This window comes from Ailuropoda melanoleuca, chromosome 11 (assembly GCF_002007445.2).
Source record: "Ailuropoda melanoleuca isolate Jingjing chromosome 11, ASM200744v2, whole genome shotgun sequence".
NCBI classification, from domain to species: Eukaryota; Metazoa; Chordata; class Mammalia; order Carnivora; family Ursidae; genus Ailuropoda; species Ailuropoda melanoleuca.
Genome location: NC_048228.1, coordinates 41,229,602 through 41,246,799, shown reverse-complemented (window position 1 = coordinate 41,246,799; position 17,198 = coordinate 41,229,602). Strand labels below are relative to the sequence as shown.

The window sequence follows — 17,198 nt, the reverse complement described above, 5'->3', positions numbered from 1 at the left end:
TCCCGCTGAGCACAGAGCTCATTGTGGGGGCTCAGTCCCTGAACACTGAGATCATGACCTGAGCCAAAATGAAGAGTCAGCTGCTTAATTGACTGAGCCACCCAGGTGCCCCCAAAATAGACTCTTTAGAGAATGGTTTTAGGTTCCCAGCAAAATTGAACAGAAGGTAAAGAGATTTCCCATAGACCTCCCTGACTCCCCTGACCCCCCTCCCTGCCCCCATGCACAGCTTCCCCATAATCATCTCCCAGCAGAGTGGTATATTAGTTACAAATGATGAATTTGCATGGACACATCATTATCACCTAGAGTTCTAGGGCCATCTTTCATTGCAGTTTGGCGTGGCTTGACCCTCATTTCTTTTAGGTCTTTGTTCAGATGTTACATTCTCTGATCACCCTATACAAAATTGCAGCACCTTACCTTGGTTCCTTGCTGGCACTCTACACTTTCGTTTTTCTCTATAGCACCTTTCAATGTCTAACATCTATGTATTTTTCTTATGTGTCTTCTTTGCTAAACTCCTATAGTTTGCAAGCTCAGTGATGGCAGGTCTGTTTTCTTCCCTCCTATTCTCTGTACGTGGCTTAGCGTAGATGCTCAGGAAATACTTGCTGGCTTAGTGACTAAATGAACAAATAGGGGAACTCAGGACCATTCTCAAGGTTGGTGTTCTCCACAACCCAACCTACCCCCTCCCTCACTGCCCTCTTGCTCTCCAGCAAGCCCTAGGGAAGGCAGTGTTGGGCTGCAAGCAGATGGGCATCTTGACTGGGAGGGTCATGTGGGAGACTGCCATCCCAGACTCCTCAGAAGCCTTTACAGTGTTTTGAAGAGTAATGCTGAAATGGCACACTATTTTATCGACCACCTACTGTGTGCCAGCCCTACATGTCAAAAGAGAGAAAATGAAGGAGCAGCAAAAGGGGTGAAGGGAGGAGGGGGAGTAATGGCGGTAAAAGGAAGGGGGAAAGAGGGTAGAGAAAGAGGGGAAAGGGAAATAAAAGTGTGTTGGAGAGAGGGAAAGTGAGAGGGAGTAAGGGGCAGGGGTGGTGGTGGGCTGGGGGAAATGATTGGGATTTGAGTTGGAGAATTTAGCAGGTTGGAGGAGTGTGCTACCCCAGAGCGTGTTTGACCCTGAAAAACTTAGAGCTCTACAGTGTGAGTTTCATTAGAAGATTTGTAGCATCCATGCTGCATTCTTTCTTGGGGGGAGGAGATGGAGTGACAGTGATAGCTACTGGTGTGGAAACATTGTGGTCAGCAATTTTAATTTCATGGAGGAGGAGATAAAAGACCTTATCAGGTGTGAGTAAAGCTGGACTATATTCAGTGTTTCAGCTGGCGGGAAGTGTAACAGTTAGCCTCTTAAACCCAAGAGGCAATCTAAAACTGTTACAAATTTAGTGGGTTTTCATTTGTATCACATGGTTTGTTAAATTTGTACCAAGATAATTTGTAATGGATCCTTTGCCTAAGGATGTTTGGAAAAATTGAAACTATTTAAAGCAAGTTAGGAGAAGTGCAATAAATTTACAAATACATACAAGAGAGGGAAAAGGAAACAGCTGTTGACAGTGTTAGAAAGAGAGGTTGTTTCTAGAGATACACAGGACAGTACCAAGGCTATCTTCCCAGGTTGTATAACCTTTTCTCTTTCTCTTTCCCTTTCTTTCTTTTACGATTGGCTCTTATTTGGCCTATTTTTTATTTAGTATTGAATTCTTGGGTAAAGATCGACTGGCTGATTTCCTTTCTTGTGCATACTCTTACCTCTCTACCTTTGATTCTAGGGAGGGTGCTGACATAACCTGTTACCTCAGGCAAATTACTTAAAACCGAGTTTCAGTTTTTCTATTTATAAAATGAGTTATTAGTAGATGGGGTATTAGCATTTACCTTGCAAGCTGATTTTAATGTTTACATGAAATGCCATTTTAAAAGGGCTCAACACAATGCTTGGCAAGAGTGGACACTGGGGAAATGTTATTTCCTTTCTTCCTCATGATAAACTTGTGCATATTTCTTCTTGCTGAAATGGCTTTGAGTAGCAGCCTCAAAATTAAAAGTACATTTGGCCTTTGGTATATGGTAACCAGTTTGTTCCTATAACTTGAGAGTTGATGAAGAACCCCTCTAATTCCAATGGGAACACTGACTTCTGTTTCCAGTAAGATTTTCTTGCAAGTCCTGTATACCTGTGAGTTACCCGATGGGCTAATATTCACAGGTTGCTCTTTCTCTTTCAGATGAACAGACTTGTCATTTTCCACTGACCGGCAGCAATGGCGTTTACGGAAAGGGTCAAGAACAGCAGCAGCAGGTAACGGTGAAATCCACAATTAAAAAATGTGACAATATTTAAGTTTATAATGTTGTTTTCAAAGAATAAGCTTGATGCTTTTCATTCTTACCATGCAAGACACTGTGGGAAAATTTCAGTATTCTCTGCATGAAGCCAAACCTGTTAGACTGGCTCCATGTTTTCTTTCAACCTAGTGCTTTCTGAGCCTCCTAACTCATTTCCTTAACATACAGATGTTATGGTAGATCAGCATCCTAATTCTGTGTTCAGATATTGGTCTGTATTACACAGCTTTGGAGAAATGAGCCACCTGTTCATGAAATCCACCTTCTCCTGAAAGCTTTGAAGGCGGGAATTCAGTCAGTGATGTTTTACTACTTTCAGATCTCTCCCTCCGATTGTGCGCATATAGGTAACTTCCTTCTTGTGTATCCTAAATGATCAGGGTTGCCCGAGGGGAGCATGTTAACGTCCTGAAGTGGTTATTAAGAGTAACTCATTTGCTATCCAGAGGGAATTCTTAATGTCACTGATCAATTTTTATTTATACTGTGAGATATTAAAAAACGTTAACGTGTGAGACATGTTGACTCAAACTTACTCAACTAATATTTATTGAGTAACAGATGATGGTGCCCCTAATTCTGGAAGGTCCTGCCTGGATGCTGTCCTACTTCCCCTTTCTGGTTCATTTAGGAAACTCTTCCTCTATTCCAAGCGGCCATGGCGGTACTGTTGTTAGACGGGGTGCACTGTCCTCCCCTGCAGAGGAAGGCATGTGACCCAGGGTGCAGCAGCTCACATTCTGCTAGAACTCGGGGAGGCTGTTGTCAGCTGTCTTTAGGCTTGTTCGTTATGTTCGGTTACACATAAGTTTTAAATTTTTATGCAGTTAAATGTCTTGTCCTTTATGGGTTCTGGTTTTGATTGTGCTTAGAAAGGTCTTTCCAGCTCCGAGATTGTGCAAATAATGTCATGTGTTCTCTGCTGGCACTTGAATGGGTTCATTTTTTGCATTTAAATCAGAACTTGTGAGCTGGTGGCCTCTGGGACAGATCTGGTCAACAGATGGGTTTTGTTTGGCCCCTCACAGTGTTCTAAAAAAAATAGATCTGCCAGTGTGTTTTACATAACCATCTAGACTTCCATTTCTTCTTAAAAAAATCAGGAGTTAACAACATTGGGCTTGCACTGCTGTATGGCAGCTACTCAGATATGATTGAGTAGCCTCTGCTCTTTTCCACAAGGCATGAGCTTAGATGCGTTCTGATTCAGAACTTTCCAAGTGGTGTGTCATCAGTGCACTTCAGGTGTGCCAGCCTGTTCATCCTCTCAGCCTGCAGGTCAGCCAGACTCCGGAATTCCCGCCTGTTTCCTCCTGCAGACATCTGCTTTGTCAGGTTGCCCCAGAAAGACTTGATTTCTTTCTTTTTTTTTTTTTTTTTAAAGATTTTCTTTATTTATTTGACAGAGACAGCCAGCGAGAGAGGGAACACAAGCAGGGGGAGTGGGAGAGGAAGAAGCAGGCTCCTAGCAGAGGAACCTGATATGGGGCTCGATCCAAAGAACGCCAGGATCATGCCCTGAGCTGAAGGCAGACGCTTAATGACTGTGCCACCCAGGCGCCCCATGATTTCTAGTTCACTACAGTTTCCACACGGTTGGATTCGCATTTACTTCACTGCTTAGCCCTCTTAGCCTGTGACCCATGTCAGATCCTGGATTGTTAATTTTTTAAAATTTTTAATTAATTAATTTTTAAATTGAGTTTTCTGTCCAGTGTGGGGCTTGAACTCACAACTCTTAGATCAGGAGTCACATGCTGTACTGACTGAGCCAGTCAGACGCCCCAGATCTTGGACTTCTCAATATTTTGATCTGTCGGTAATTAATTTTAGTGTAAAGTGTGCTGTATATTCCCATGTTATTAGGAAAATGAGAAGCCCAAGGGATGTTAGGAAACTATTTTTTATTTTTTAATTTTTTTAATGTTTTAAAAGGTTTATTTATTTGAGAGAGAGTGCGTGTGAGCACGTGAGCTGGGGGTGAGGCAGAGACAGAGAGAGAGAATCTCAAGCAGACTGTCTCCTGAGAGGGGAGCCCAATACAGGGCTCCATCTCAAGACCCTGACATGACCTGAGTTGAAGTCGAGGCAGATACTTAACCGACTGAGTCACCCAGGTGCCTCGGGAGCCTTTTTTTTTTTTTTTTAAAGGCAAAAGTCTAGCCAGTTGAATGTTTCAACATAATTTATTCAATCATCTATCTTTTCTCCATTGAGTGCTGTGTCTAAATTCCATCACATTCCTGAGTCTTTTGTTGGACTTTTTGGTTCCATTGATTGTTTCTCCTGGCAATGGTGCCCTGCTATTTCACTGTATTTTCATAGATCTTAATATTCAGGCACTTCTTTGTCATTACTTTTCATTTTTAGAATTTTGATAGTTATTCACATCTGATTACATTTCCAGGCTTCCTCTGAAGTCATTAGTCCTTTTCTAGAAAAGTGTTGGCATTTTGATTCAGGTTCCTTTGAATTTCAGCAGTTAGGGAGAATTGAATTCGATAGCATATTAAAACTGTGTCTTCCTACAGGGAATCTAAGTATCAGAATGGTGGACTTTTAAGAGGAAGAAGAAATTTTAAATTTCAACTGTAAGATTTTTGTGGGCATATGATTTTTCAAAAATTTCTAGTTGTTGACATTGCATCCTATATAATTTCTAGTAGAAAAATCAATTATACAGTATTATCAGTGGCAAGATTAAAAAGTATTTTGTGTTCTATTACTTACAGATGTTTGCTATTGTTAATAATTATTAGGATTGGTAAATAGCATTTATAGTAACATTCTGGTAGTTATAGAACCAGTTTTATTATTTCAACTCATAACCTCCCTGATGTGCTCCTTTTAGTTTTAATACCCAGTACAAGTGATAACGCTAGGGGAAGTCCTGCATGGAGCTAAGTTTTTAATATAGATCAATAGCTCACTGTTTAAATGGTTTTTTTATTAAAGATTTTATTTATTTATTTGACAGAGATAGAGACAGCCAGCGAGAGAGGGAACACAAGCAGGGGGAGTGGGAGAGGAAGAAGCAGGCTCATAGCGGAGGAGCCTGATGTGGGGCTCGATCCCATAACGCCGGGATCATGCGCTGAGCCCAAGGCAGACGCTTAACCGCTGTGCCACCCAGGCGCCCCTCACTGTTTAAATGTTTAATCATGACAGGTTAATCTTTTAGTAGTCCAGAAAAAAGCCCATCAAATTCATGTGGAACTGGTCCAGGGCTAGCATGTACTTGAAAGGAAACAGATGTGTATTGAGTATGCAACTTTAATTGTTCAAACTAAACAGAAGCCTGAGTGTGAGCCCTTACTTTGCTCAGGGCTATCAAAAGTCATAAGCATGGGCAGAATATTAATGTAATGTGTAAAGACAATATTTGTTTTGGTTCTTATAAATAATAGCTTATTCTCTGATCTGCAGATTTACCAGCATTAAACAATAGTGAATCTCCGCTCACTTATATTTAGCCCCACCTTCCTTTCCCCTCCTTTCTTTTTGTTCTTTCTAAAAATTGTTATTGGTGTATAACAAACTGAATAGGGCAGACGTTATTAGTACAGTTCAGTGCGTTTTCACAAAGTGAACACACTTGTGTAACCAATCAAGTGAGAATACCAGCTCTCCAGAAGCCTCCTCTTGTCCCCTTTCAGCTACTAACTCCCTCAAAGGCTGCCACTCTTCTGACTTCTAACACCATGAATTTGTTTTGTTTGCTTTTAAATTTTATTTAAATTTAATCATATAGTATACATTTTATGTGTTCTCTTCAGTTTTGATGTTTGTTAGTTTTATTCTATTTCATAAATTTGAGTGTCTTTAACTTTTAAATATCTCAATGTTTTTTTATAGTAAACTATGTTAGGTGTATTTTATATAGTTCCATATATATTTTTATGTTCCTTTCCATCAACTTTCCATGGTCTGATATGGTAATATAATTATCCTTATTCTTTCTTCCATTTCTTCCTCTTCTACCCTCCAACTATTAGCTCTGCTTTTAGTTTTAAATTGTCCAGAGTGACAGCACATTTTATTTTATAATTATACCTTAAAAGCTTTGTCTGTAAATTGATAATAGACGTTTGAAAAATCAGTAGTCTATTTACATTATTTTGATCGTAAAGCAAAATAGTGTTTAGGGTTTCATTTCATATTTCGTATAGGGTCATATTTCATATGGGTTCAAAGTTATCACAAGTACCACTCGAAAGAGAAGGTTCATTTTGGTCACGACAAATCAGTTCTTTAGCTGAGTAAATTGTTCAAATTCATGCACATTTTAAATTGCATTCATCTTTGAATGGTGTTTTCATTTTTCCTGGAGTTTTTAGTTACTTTTCTTTTTCCTTACTGAGAGAATATGGCTTTTTTGCCATTTCACCAGTCTGTTCCCCTTCTTACCCTTCTTCCTCTTACTTATTGATCGAAATGTCTCATTTCCTTCTTGGAATCCTGAAACTAAAATTAATTTTTACAAAGTGTGTGCTAAATTACATTCTTCTGAAATTGGGCCCAGGTAAGTGAAGCCGGAGAGTAAAGCTGGGATACATTCTGGGAAAATGTTACTTGATGATGGGTGGAAAACATGTGAAGGTAAAACGTAAGAATGAAGGAAATTTTGTTTCAGGCTATATCACCAGATTTGTGGGGCACAATTTTATTGTCTTCTGCCATTAAGGGTAGGTGCTTCTTACACAGATTTTAGGAGATCTGCTGAGATATGCTTTTCAGTATTTGGGAAGATTTGAAAGATTGAATTTTTGAGTGCTGAATTCGTATTATAGTACTGTACACTGTGCTCTTAGAAACTCTCCTTCCCCGGGAGAGTCCGAAATAATGTTTAACTCTCCTAACTGAGAAGAGTCCTCAATTAGTAAGGAAGCTGCAAGGTGTTAAGCCAATTAACACCTATTATATGGACAGATTTTCTTTGTGTGAGTACATCAGGGGCCTAACTTCCAGATACTTACTAGAGAGATTAATGGCTGGAGGCCATATTTTCCTGGAGCAGGGATTGGCCTGGGCATTGTAACTAATCCACACCTGGATTGTGAACTGGGGAGCTAGGAAGGTTTCCTGTATTTGCCAAGCAAGTAGTTTAAGGCCTGATTTACGAGTGCAGTAATGTTTCCTATATAGAACACATTGTCTCCCTTTATTTTAGAAAATGGTTCCTAAACATTAAGTATGTGACATTGTCATAAGTGGTTTAAGATGAGTCACTCAGTTTGATGGGCTTAGAAGTGTTTGGTTTCAGACCTACCCCAGACCTGAGGAAATCTTTTTCAGAATTAGTTATCTCGAAGGGACACTTAAGTTTGGGGGGAGGGAGGCTGAACTGTAGAAATACTGCGTAATTTCCACCAGTAAAATCCGGTGGGGCTAGTTCTACGTCTCTGATAAGCAAGCTGGAGTGGGGGCTTGGCGGTGGGGTTGCTATGTTTAGATCTTTGACACGCTGCTTACTTGGGCAAAATTGCTGCTTACTTGGGCAAAATCGCTCAACTTTTAAAGCCTCGTTAAAATGGGGATAAGAACCCAAAACAGGGATGGGAAGAATAGATAATGTGTGTAAAGTGCTTATCATAGGACCTCCTACATCATAAATCCTCAATAGGTTATTAATTCCACCACTTTGGTGATGATGGTGGAATGGTGGATTTCAGGGAAGTCCGAAGCTTCCTTAATTGTATTTTGAGGGGAAGGGTTTTGTTCAGAGGCAACTCTTTGGATAGAGGGATTGTTCCATGAGCTACTCCAGGAGTAGCATTCATATGAAGAAGAATGATAGAGGAAACAGACCTTTAAAAGCAAAACACAGGGTGTATTTATTTGCAGAGCATGTGGATATACTCCCAAATTTTACTGCGGTCTATTTTACATATTGGCAGTGGGATTGTCCTAAATCACACACAGAGTATGAAAAAACACTCGCATAGTATTTTCTTTTCTACAAGTAGCATCGTCTTTATATATTTATTTATTTATTTTTTTAATAATTAATTTTATTTTATTATATTATGTTAATCACCATACAGTACATCCCCTGATTCTGATGTAAAGTTTGATGCTTCATTAGTTGCGTATAACACCCAGTGCACCATGCAATACGTGCCCTCCTTACTACCCACCACCAGTCCATCCCCTTTATATATTAAAAAAAAAAAAAACCCACTTTATGGAGGTGTAATTTACATGCCATTTTAAGTATGCAATTTAATGATTTTTAGTAAATTTACCGAGTTGTGCAACCGTTTCTACAGTCCGTGTTCAGAATTGCACTCCCAGTAGATGAAGCTGCCTGTTTCCCAGCCCAACCCCAGGCAGCCGTTAATCTACTTAATAGTTTTGCCTGTTCTGAACATTTCATATAAAGGCAATCATAATATGGGTTTTTTTTGTGACTGGCTACTTTCACTTAGCATAGTTTTCAGGACTCATCCATGTTGTAGTGTGTGTCAATATTTCATTGTTTTTTATTGCCAAATAATCCGTTGTATGGATATACCAGTGTTTTATTTACTGTCCACCAATTGATGGACATTTGGGTTGTATCCACTTTTTGGCTATTATGAATAATGTTGCACATATGTTTTCATTTCTTTGGGGTAGATATTCGAAGTGGAATTACTTTCTTGCAAGGTAGATTCATGTTTAGTGTCGTTTTTTTAAACTTTATTGTTTTTTTATTTATTTATTTATTTTTTAAAGATTTTATTTATTTATGTGACAGAGACAGAGACAGCCAGTGAGAGAGGGAACACAAGCAGGGGGAGTGGGAGAGGAAGAAGCAGGTTTATAGCGGAGGAGCCTGATGTGGGGCTCGATCCCACAACGCCGGGATCACGCCCTGAGCCGAAGGCAGACGCTTAACCACCGTGCCACCCAGGCGCCCCGAAACTTTATTGTTTTTTTAAAGATTTTATTTATTAGAACGAGGGAAGGAAGGGTCAGAGGGAGAAGCAGACTCCCCGCTGAGCGGGGCAGGGGGTGGGGGAGCTGGATGCAGGACTCACAGATCATGACCGAGCTGAAGGCAGATGCTTACCTGACTGAGCCACCCAGGCGCCCCTAGAGTCATCTTTAGATTATTCTAAGTTCCGGTTCACCGTGCTAGTGGGTCAGTTTCAGATTCATTTGCATATGGTTTTTCTCTTCTCCTTCAGCCCTGAACTCAACTAGTGCTGAGAATTGGAAGAGAATAGGTTAATGTTATTTAGTGACTTCTGTGTAATGGATACTAGTCTAGGTAGTTGGCATGATATCATTTTAGGTGATACTTTGGTCTGTGGGGGTGGATAAGGTGAACATTGAGTTAAATTGTTTGGGCTCACACCATCTTTGTAGGGATCCTAATTTTATGCTATTCCAATTTGGAGAAGAACCTTTTTCTTCTTTTTGGGAGACTTCAATGATAATAACCCTTTTTTTTCTGAAGCTGTAGCAGTTAGCCTCTTCAGGAATCTGCGGAACAAGGTTAGGAAGAGAATTTCAGTTCCAGGTTCCTGTGGTTTCTAGAGGCCTGAGGGATATTATTTCAGAATCGGAATCTTGTTTTCTGTAGCTCATGATAACCCTGTAAAGTGGTCAGATTAGATGGTAATCGGCTTCCTTGGACTGGAGGAAGCAAAGGCCTGGAGAAGCTAATCGCTGAACGTGTGAATCAGACTATGGGGAATGCTGGGGGCAACTAGTTTGTTTTGGTTGTGAAATTCTTAAAGGACTACACAGAATAACATTTAACGTGTGAGGCACTGTGCAGTTGCATTTCTGCCCTTGACCAACAAGTTTGGATGCCTTCATCAGACAATGCCTTTTCATAAACTGCAATGCAGACTGCCACCATGTTTGTTGCTAAAATTGTAGATGCTCGATTGTGTATGTTTATGTAAGTAAGATGTCCATAGATATAAAGAAAACGTGTCTTATTAAAGCTATTGAAAGCGTGAGGTCATCCAAGATGTTTTGTGAGGAAGAAGAGAGTCTAAAGGGAGGGAGGGAAAGAAGTCTTGTGCATGGAAGCACAAAGAAGTCATACGGGCTCTGCTTGGCCTTGGTAATCTAATTTAGTATGGACTTAATCATAGTTCTTGCCTGCTCTCTCCTTTTCTCTCCTTCACTCTAAAAGACATTTTTCAAATAAAAATTTAAAGATATTTTTTCATAGAAATATTCAGACATTAGTAAAAGTGGAGAGAATATTTCATTATCAAATACCCTTTTCCCGTATTTAACATTTCTCAGTATTTTGCCACACTTTAAAAATTGATCCTTTTTCTTTGCTGAAGTGTTTTAAAGTAAATCCCAGGCATCAGTTTTTTCACTCCTGCGTACCTTATGTGCATCCCTAAAAAATATGGATAGTTCCCTACATAACTGTACCCCAGTTTCCTACCTAATAAAATGAACATTTTAGATTCATCTAATGGCTAGCCCATATCAGCATGTCTATAAAATTAGGGGCGCCTGACTGGCTCAGTGGGTAGAGCACGCAACTCTTGATCTCCAAGGGTTCTGAGTTTGAGCCCCATGTTGGGTATAGAGATTATTTAACAAAAAGTCTGTTAAAGTTACGTACATCCTGACTCATGCAAGCCAAATGCTTGTGTCGTGTTAGGTTTTGCTTCTTTGTTATTGTTAGAATTTTATTTCCTTATTTTAAGTGGTCTCTACATCCAGCATGGGGGCTTGAACTTAGAACTGCAAGATTAAGGGTCTCACGCTCGCTCCTCCACCTGAGCCAGCCAGTCTTCATCTAGAGGACCTACCCTTCTTGAGGAGTGGGGGGTGGGGACTGACTGGCTGTAGAATCGAGTGGACTGTATGTCCTACTTTGTGGATTTATCGGTTTGTTAATTCTTCATGTTTTTAACTTGTTCATGTATGCCAGGAATAATTTTAGCCCCCCCCCACCCCAGGGTTGGGGGCACATTTGACAACGTCTGGAGAGATTTTGAGTTGTCGTAATCTAATGGGTCAAGGGCAGGAGGGCTAAGTATCCTACAATGCGCAGAATGGCCCCCACTACAAAGAATTTTCTGGCTCCAAATGTCAGCATTGCTGAGGTCGAGAATCCCTGTGGTTCTATCCCAGGTATTTCCTGTAGAATGAAAGTGAGCTCTAAAGCTCAGTTGGAGTCAAGATAAGTCTTTTTGCTAAAAATAGTTTAATAGTTCAAGAGTGCTGGTATTGTTCTGTTTTGATCTGGGTGCTGGTTGAGTATGTCTCTGTGAAATGCATGTGTGAGCTGCGCACGTTTAAGAAATTGGAATATAATTACCATACAGTATTATTAGTTTGCGGTGTACAATGTAATGATTCAACAATTCTTCACATTACTCAGTGCTCCTCACGGTAACTGTACTCTTAATCCCCTTTATCTGGTTCACCCCTCCCCTTTCACCTCCCCTCTGGCAACCACTAGTTTGTTCTCTGTATTTAAGAGTCTTGGTTTTTTTTGTCTCTTTTTTTCTTTGTTCATTTGCTTTGTTTCTTAAATTCCACATATGAGTGAAATCATATAATATTTGTCTTTCTCTGACTTGTTCCACTTAGCATTATATTCTCTAGGTCCATCCATGTTGTTGCAAATGGCAGTAAGAGCTGTATACATTTTAAATGTATGCTATATTCTTTTTTTTTTTTAAGATTTTATTTATTTATTTGACAGAGAGAGACAGCCATCCAGAGAGGGAACACAAGCAGGGGGAGTGGGAGAGGAAGAAGCAGGCTCCCAGCAGAGAAGCCTGACATGGGGCTTGATCCGAGAACGCTGGGATCACGCCCTGAGCCGAAGGCAGACGCTTAACGACTGCGCCGCCCAGGCGCCCCTGTATGCTATATTCTAATTTTTAACGTTCACTTGAAAAAAAAGGCTTACTAGTCCTGCTGTGTGTCTTTGACTACCGCGTTGAATTCTTAGATATGTTAAGGAATCTTTAAATCCCGTTCTCTTTTAAACTTCCTTAATACTCAGTTCCATTTAATGCAAGAGAATGACAAAGATGGCATAAAACAGGTGCCTCGTGACCCAGTTACTGGGATAGTTGAGTGTCTGTTATGGCCAAGTCAGGTAGTTTTCTTGTTCTGGAGCATTGCCAAGAGGGAGAGAACACCTGAAAACAGTGAGTAAAGTTAGGCCACTTGGGCTTTGTCTGAAAGCTTAAAGGAGAGAGAAAGTCCTTCCAGAGGGGATGGTTTCGCGAGAGGGTCTCCTTTTGTGAGCAGTGGTGTTTGGGCAAGGGGCATTTGGGGCCGGAAGAACCAGCAAAGGTCGGGAATGGATTAGGGGTGTGCTGGGAATCCTTCCTGGAAAGTTGTCTTAAAGCCAGCTTCTCTTCCCCCATCTCTGATAAATCATTGGAAGGAAAGGCAATGAATTTTTTCTGACAGCTGGTTCTTGCTGGGGCCGGGGCTTCGTTTGCAAATGAAAGGACTGCTGTTGGAGTAGTTGCAATCACAATGGGCCCTGACTCTTTTCACATCAAAGTGTATAAGAATCTGCAGGGGTGATAAATGGGGGCTGCTGGACTCATTACTTGTAAACAAAGCTGAGGGGTGACCTCTCAATTTTTTTTAATTAAAAGAAAACAGGGTTTCCTAGTGCTGAGTGTGGGGCTGCTCTTCGTTTGAATTCTGACTGTTCACGCTGGAGAAGGTTTCTGTTAAGGTCGCGAGGAGGCGGCCACTGTTACCCCAGTTTGCCATGACCCCAAATACTGCAGCCGCGCGCCCTGCCCACGTGGCCTCGCAGGTTCTCCTCGCAGATGGAGGTCTGAGTGCGCTGGGGCTGGGTGCAGCGGTGTGCTTGTTGCCAGCAGGGGAACAGGGCAAATTCTTTAGCTCTGTACTCCAAGGAGGTTGAGGGCTTAGACCCTTCCTCTGCTCCTTTTCCCACCCAGCCTCAACAGAAAAACACCCTTGCTCCTGTGCTGTGCAGAAGTCAGTTTTTCAGTGAATTCTCGGAACTTCGTAAAGAAGTCCAAAGGCTATTGTTTTCAATTTTACTTTAAAAAGTTTAAAGTTCTATTCCTTTTATTTGTGTAGTGCAGGGCTTTGCATGGGATGGAAACCTTTCACCAAAATGATGGTATTTGAACACTTTATGTTCAACTGTGTGTATAGAAAGCAACACTACAATGAACATGAATAATCTAGCATTTTATGGAACCAAGACTTGGAAAGTGCTCTGTAAATTCAGTCCCACAGAGTTGAAGGTCCACCTTCAGTAAACTCCCTCCCTTGTGTACCCAACTCCCCATCAAGCTTATCTCTTGCTTGGTTTTCACCTGGCTCCTTTGTTGCTGTTAGTCTAAGCTTCAACCAAATGTTAAATTGAAGGTCAGAGACTGCCCTTTGTAACGCGGGTGGAACTCCTAAGGCTCTGGGCACCCAGGAATTCTAATGTGTTTACTGGCTTTCCAGATGTTTGGTAATCACCTCCTGAGTGTATCTTCCAAAAAAGGGTAAGACTTGAGAAAGGAGCGGAGGTCCCAGCTGGAGGAGAGCAAGCAGGTCCCTGGATGGTGGGTAGAAAAGCAGTCCTCCAGCCCAGGCGATTCAGCTGGAGCTAAGAGTATTGGAGGCTGTCCATTCTCCTCTGATACTAGAAGGTGAGCCTGTGGGAGCCACTGCCGTTAGCACTGCCTTGTGAGCTCAGATGCCAACAGCAGCTAATATTTGATGAGCACAGTGACCAGCATTCATGCTAAGACATCTTTATTTAATAGGCATGATTCATCTCGATCTCAGTTTCCTATGAGGCTATATTTTACAGATGAAAAAAGAAAAGGAGAGCCTCACTAACTGACTCATGGGTGGTTGCTATTCAGGCTACCTTCCTTTTAACCCTTAAACCCCTGTTTCATGTTGTCTTGGCAGAAGCTTGCGGCAGGGAAGTACATTCTGAGCTCTGATTTGAAACCATGAGGCTTGGGCCAGAGATCTTCTGGAGTGGACTGTTCTTTTTCTGACCCCGTAAAGGAGCATCACATCAAAGGTTGCTCCAAGGACAGGGTTTAGCCCGGCTCCCGTTGTCACGGAAGCATGCATCCTTTCTGGTGAAGGGACAGGGCTGGCTTCTTTACATTGAGGTGTAGACGGAGGAGAGGGGACAAGAAAGGAAGGGCGGGGGCTGGGGTGCCTGATGAGCCAATGGGAGGAAAAAGACAAATTGAGGGCTAGAGGTGGTGCCCAGCCTGGAATAAGTTGGGATCTCTGTAGCTCGCCTGCCGCAGAGCTGTTGCCATCCTCGCGGCCAGATGCTCTCGGAGAGCCCCTCGTAGTCCTTAGAGCATTGCACAGATGTCAGGTGGTGGCCCTGGGAGTAAATCAACGTCTCAACGGTTAGAAGTTGTAGCAGTTCTCATTTCAGAGTATCTTTTCAACATCCACTTTCCTCCAGTGTGCACTTGATGACTGAGATATGAAATTGTCCTTAATTGAAGAATGGGGTTGTTGATTTTCAAATACAACAGAATATTTAATAGAGGATAGCTGAGACTATATCTTGTAAAAAAATAGATTTAAAAATACGTGCTAGCTTGTAAAAAAACAAAAACAAAAATCAAAAGACGTGAGAGCAAAGGCAACGAGGGCATGGGGGGGGAGAGTGTATTTCAAACAGTTCTTACTGTTACTTTTCCTTTCTGTCTCCATGTCCTCAACCTACAGCAGTGACCCAGGTGAGTGGAGTTCTTCCAGGCCCACCGAGACTCTGACATTGAATTTCACCTGGAGGCAGCTGAAGTTCAAGCGGAAAAGTTTGTTTTGTGATCCCTTAGACCTGGGCTTGAATTCTAGCCCCGCTAGACTGTGTAACGCTGGGCAATTTACTTATGAACCTTTCCAAACTCTACTTCCTTCATCTGTAAAATAAGAATAACGGTGTGGGGCGCCTGGCAGGCTCAGTCAGGGAGCACACGACTCCTAATCTCAGGGTTGTTAGTTCAAGCCCATGTTGGGCATGGAGCCTACTTAAAAAAAAAAAAAAAAGAATTACATGAGACAATTTTTTAAAACCCAGCAGTGTGCCTGCCGTGAGTCGGTATTTAATAAATATTAATTTATTTCCTTTTCTGTTGACCCGCCTTTGAGAATTTTAGTGTTCAGGGCCTGGAGAATTTGAACTCGGTGATGTTCCTAAAACACCTAGTAGGGTTTAAAAATCTGGGCTCCACTGGGCGGTATTTGGGAAGTAGCCCTGCTGTGCTCTTGAGACCCAGCTCTGAAACACCTGGTCAGTGACAGGGGTCTGGCAGTGTGTGAATTGCTTAATCAGCTGTTCCTGCGAGCTGTGGGCTCAGGTGATTGAGATTGATTTTTTTTTTTTTTAAAGTGTATGTGCTGCTGAAGCGAGCATGAGAATGATTTTTGCTGTTACTATGGGATTTATATTATTGAGCATTTGGGTAATTCAAAAGTGGTAGATGACACTTTGCATTCATTTTTAAATAAAATTCTCATCGCATATGTTAAAATGTTAAATTGTTAAAATGTTACATTAAGAATTTACTTTAGGGTATCCATCAAGGTAAGTGTGCCTAACTATATAGAGAGGATATTTAATAATACTTTTTACCATTTTATTTTAAGGAAATAGGTCATTTATTTCCTTTGGGTTAGTTTGATTTTAAATGAAAGATCTTTTCTGTTTTTCTGATAATCCAAGATCCACTCATTCATTCCACAGTGACTTATACAGATAGGGCCTTGGTGACACAGGTGTCTCCCAGGAACTAGGGGGAGTGGATGGGAGGGAAGGAGCTAGATGGGAGGAGGTGAGCTAGTAGGAGCCCATAATAGAGCTTGCATTCTAGTTACTATGTAAAGGTATTACCATCAAGTGGTTTTCATTTAGTCCTTTAAACTTTTTTTTTTTAAGATTTTACTCATTTATTTTTTAGAGAGAGTGTGTGTGTGTGTGTGTGTGTGTGTGTGTGTGTGTGTGTTGGGGGAGGAGCAGAGGGAGAGGGAGAGAATCTCAAGCTGACTCTGTGCTGCGTGTGGAGGCCTATGCGGGGCTCATCCCATGACCCCAAGGTCATGACCTGAGTCAAAACCAAGAGCCAGATCCTCAACCAGCTGAGCCATCCGGGTGCCCCTAGTGCTTTTAAACTTTTTTCAAAGCATTATTAACAGTCTGCTGTTGCATTTTAACCTCCTAGATATCTTATAAGGTGGGTAGGGTAGGCTTAAAGAAGTTAAATGGTTTTCCTAACTTCACAGAGTTAATAATAAAACCATCCCCTTAACCTGGAATGAGTTTCCTGTCACTTTCCCAGCCACACCCCCCCCCCAGGTCTTGCAAAATCTTATTCTTCCAGGTTCCATTGAAATAATATGTCTTTTTCGAACTCCAATCACCCAAGAAATTTATTTCTCTCACCTTTGTCCTTTTGTGTACTCTCACCGTTGTCCTTTCCTCTGTGCCACAGTTTCATTAACGCTTCTCTTTTCCAAATTCACCCTTCAGTACCTGCTCTGTTACAATGACTCTAAGCATTTCTCCTTTCTAGGGAGCAGGGTGTTGAACTTGGCCAGTAGAGGGTACTGGAGGGACATTGTGGAGTTGGGGAGCTTCTCTTCCTGGTTGTGGTTTCTTCTTTTTGTCAGTCCTGCGGTCCAGTGCGTGAGTGTGAGCACGCACACTGTGTGTGTGCCCATACCCAGTGGCGCTCTGCCTCTGTGCACGCGATCTCTCGGCAGCCTTGCAGCCGTCGCCTTCATCCTCTCAGCGCAGACACCGCACACTCCAGGCCTCCTGATATAGAAGTGGCCAGCTCCCCCTGCGTACCAGGTTCCGCTGTGCACCTGCCAGCCGC

General features: G+C 41.7%; 1 protein-coding gene across 2 annotated transcripts in view; it reads left to right on the top strand.

The window, feature by feature from the left end:
* Positions 1-17,198, top strand: part of AFF1 (AF4/FMR2 family member 1) — a 193,346-nt gene that overhangs the window by 11,627 nt on the left and 164,521 nt on the right. For both annotated transcript variants that reach the window (XM_011232369.3, XM_011232362.3), the window contains exon 2: positions 2,250-2,323. In XM_011232369.3, coding sequence (XP_011230671.1) covers positions 2,286-2,323 — 38 coding nt within the window. In that variant the 5' untranslated portion in view covers positions 2,250-2,285. The remainder of the gene's footprint in view (positions 1-2,249; positions 2,324-17,198) is intronic.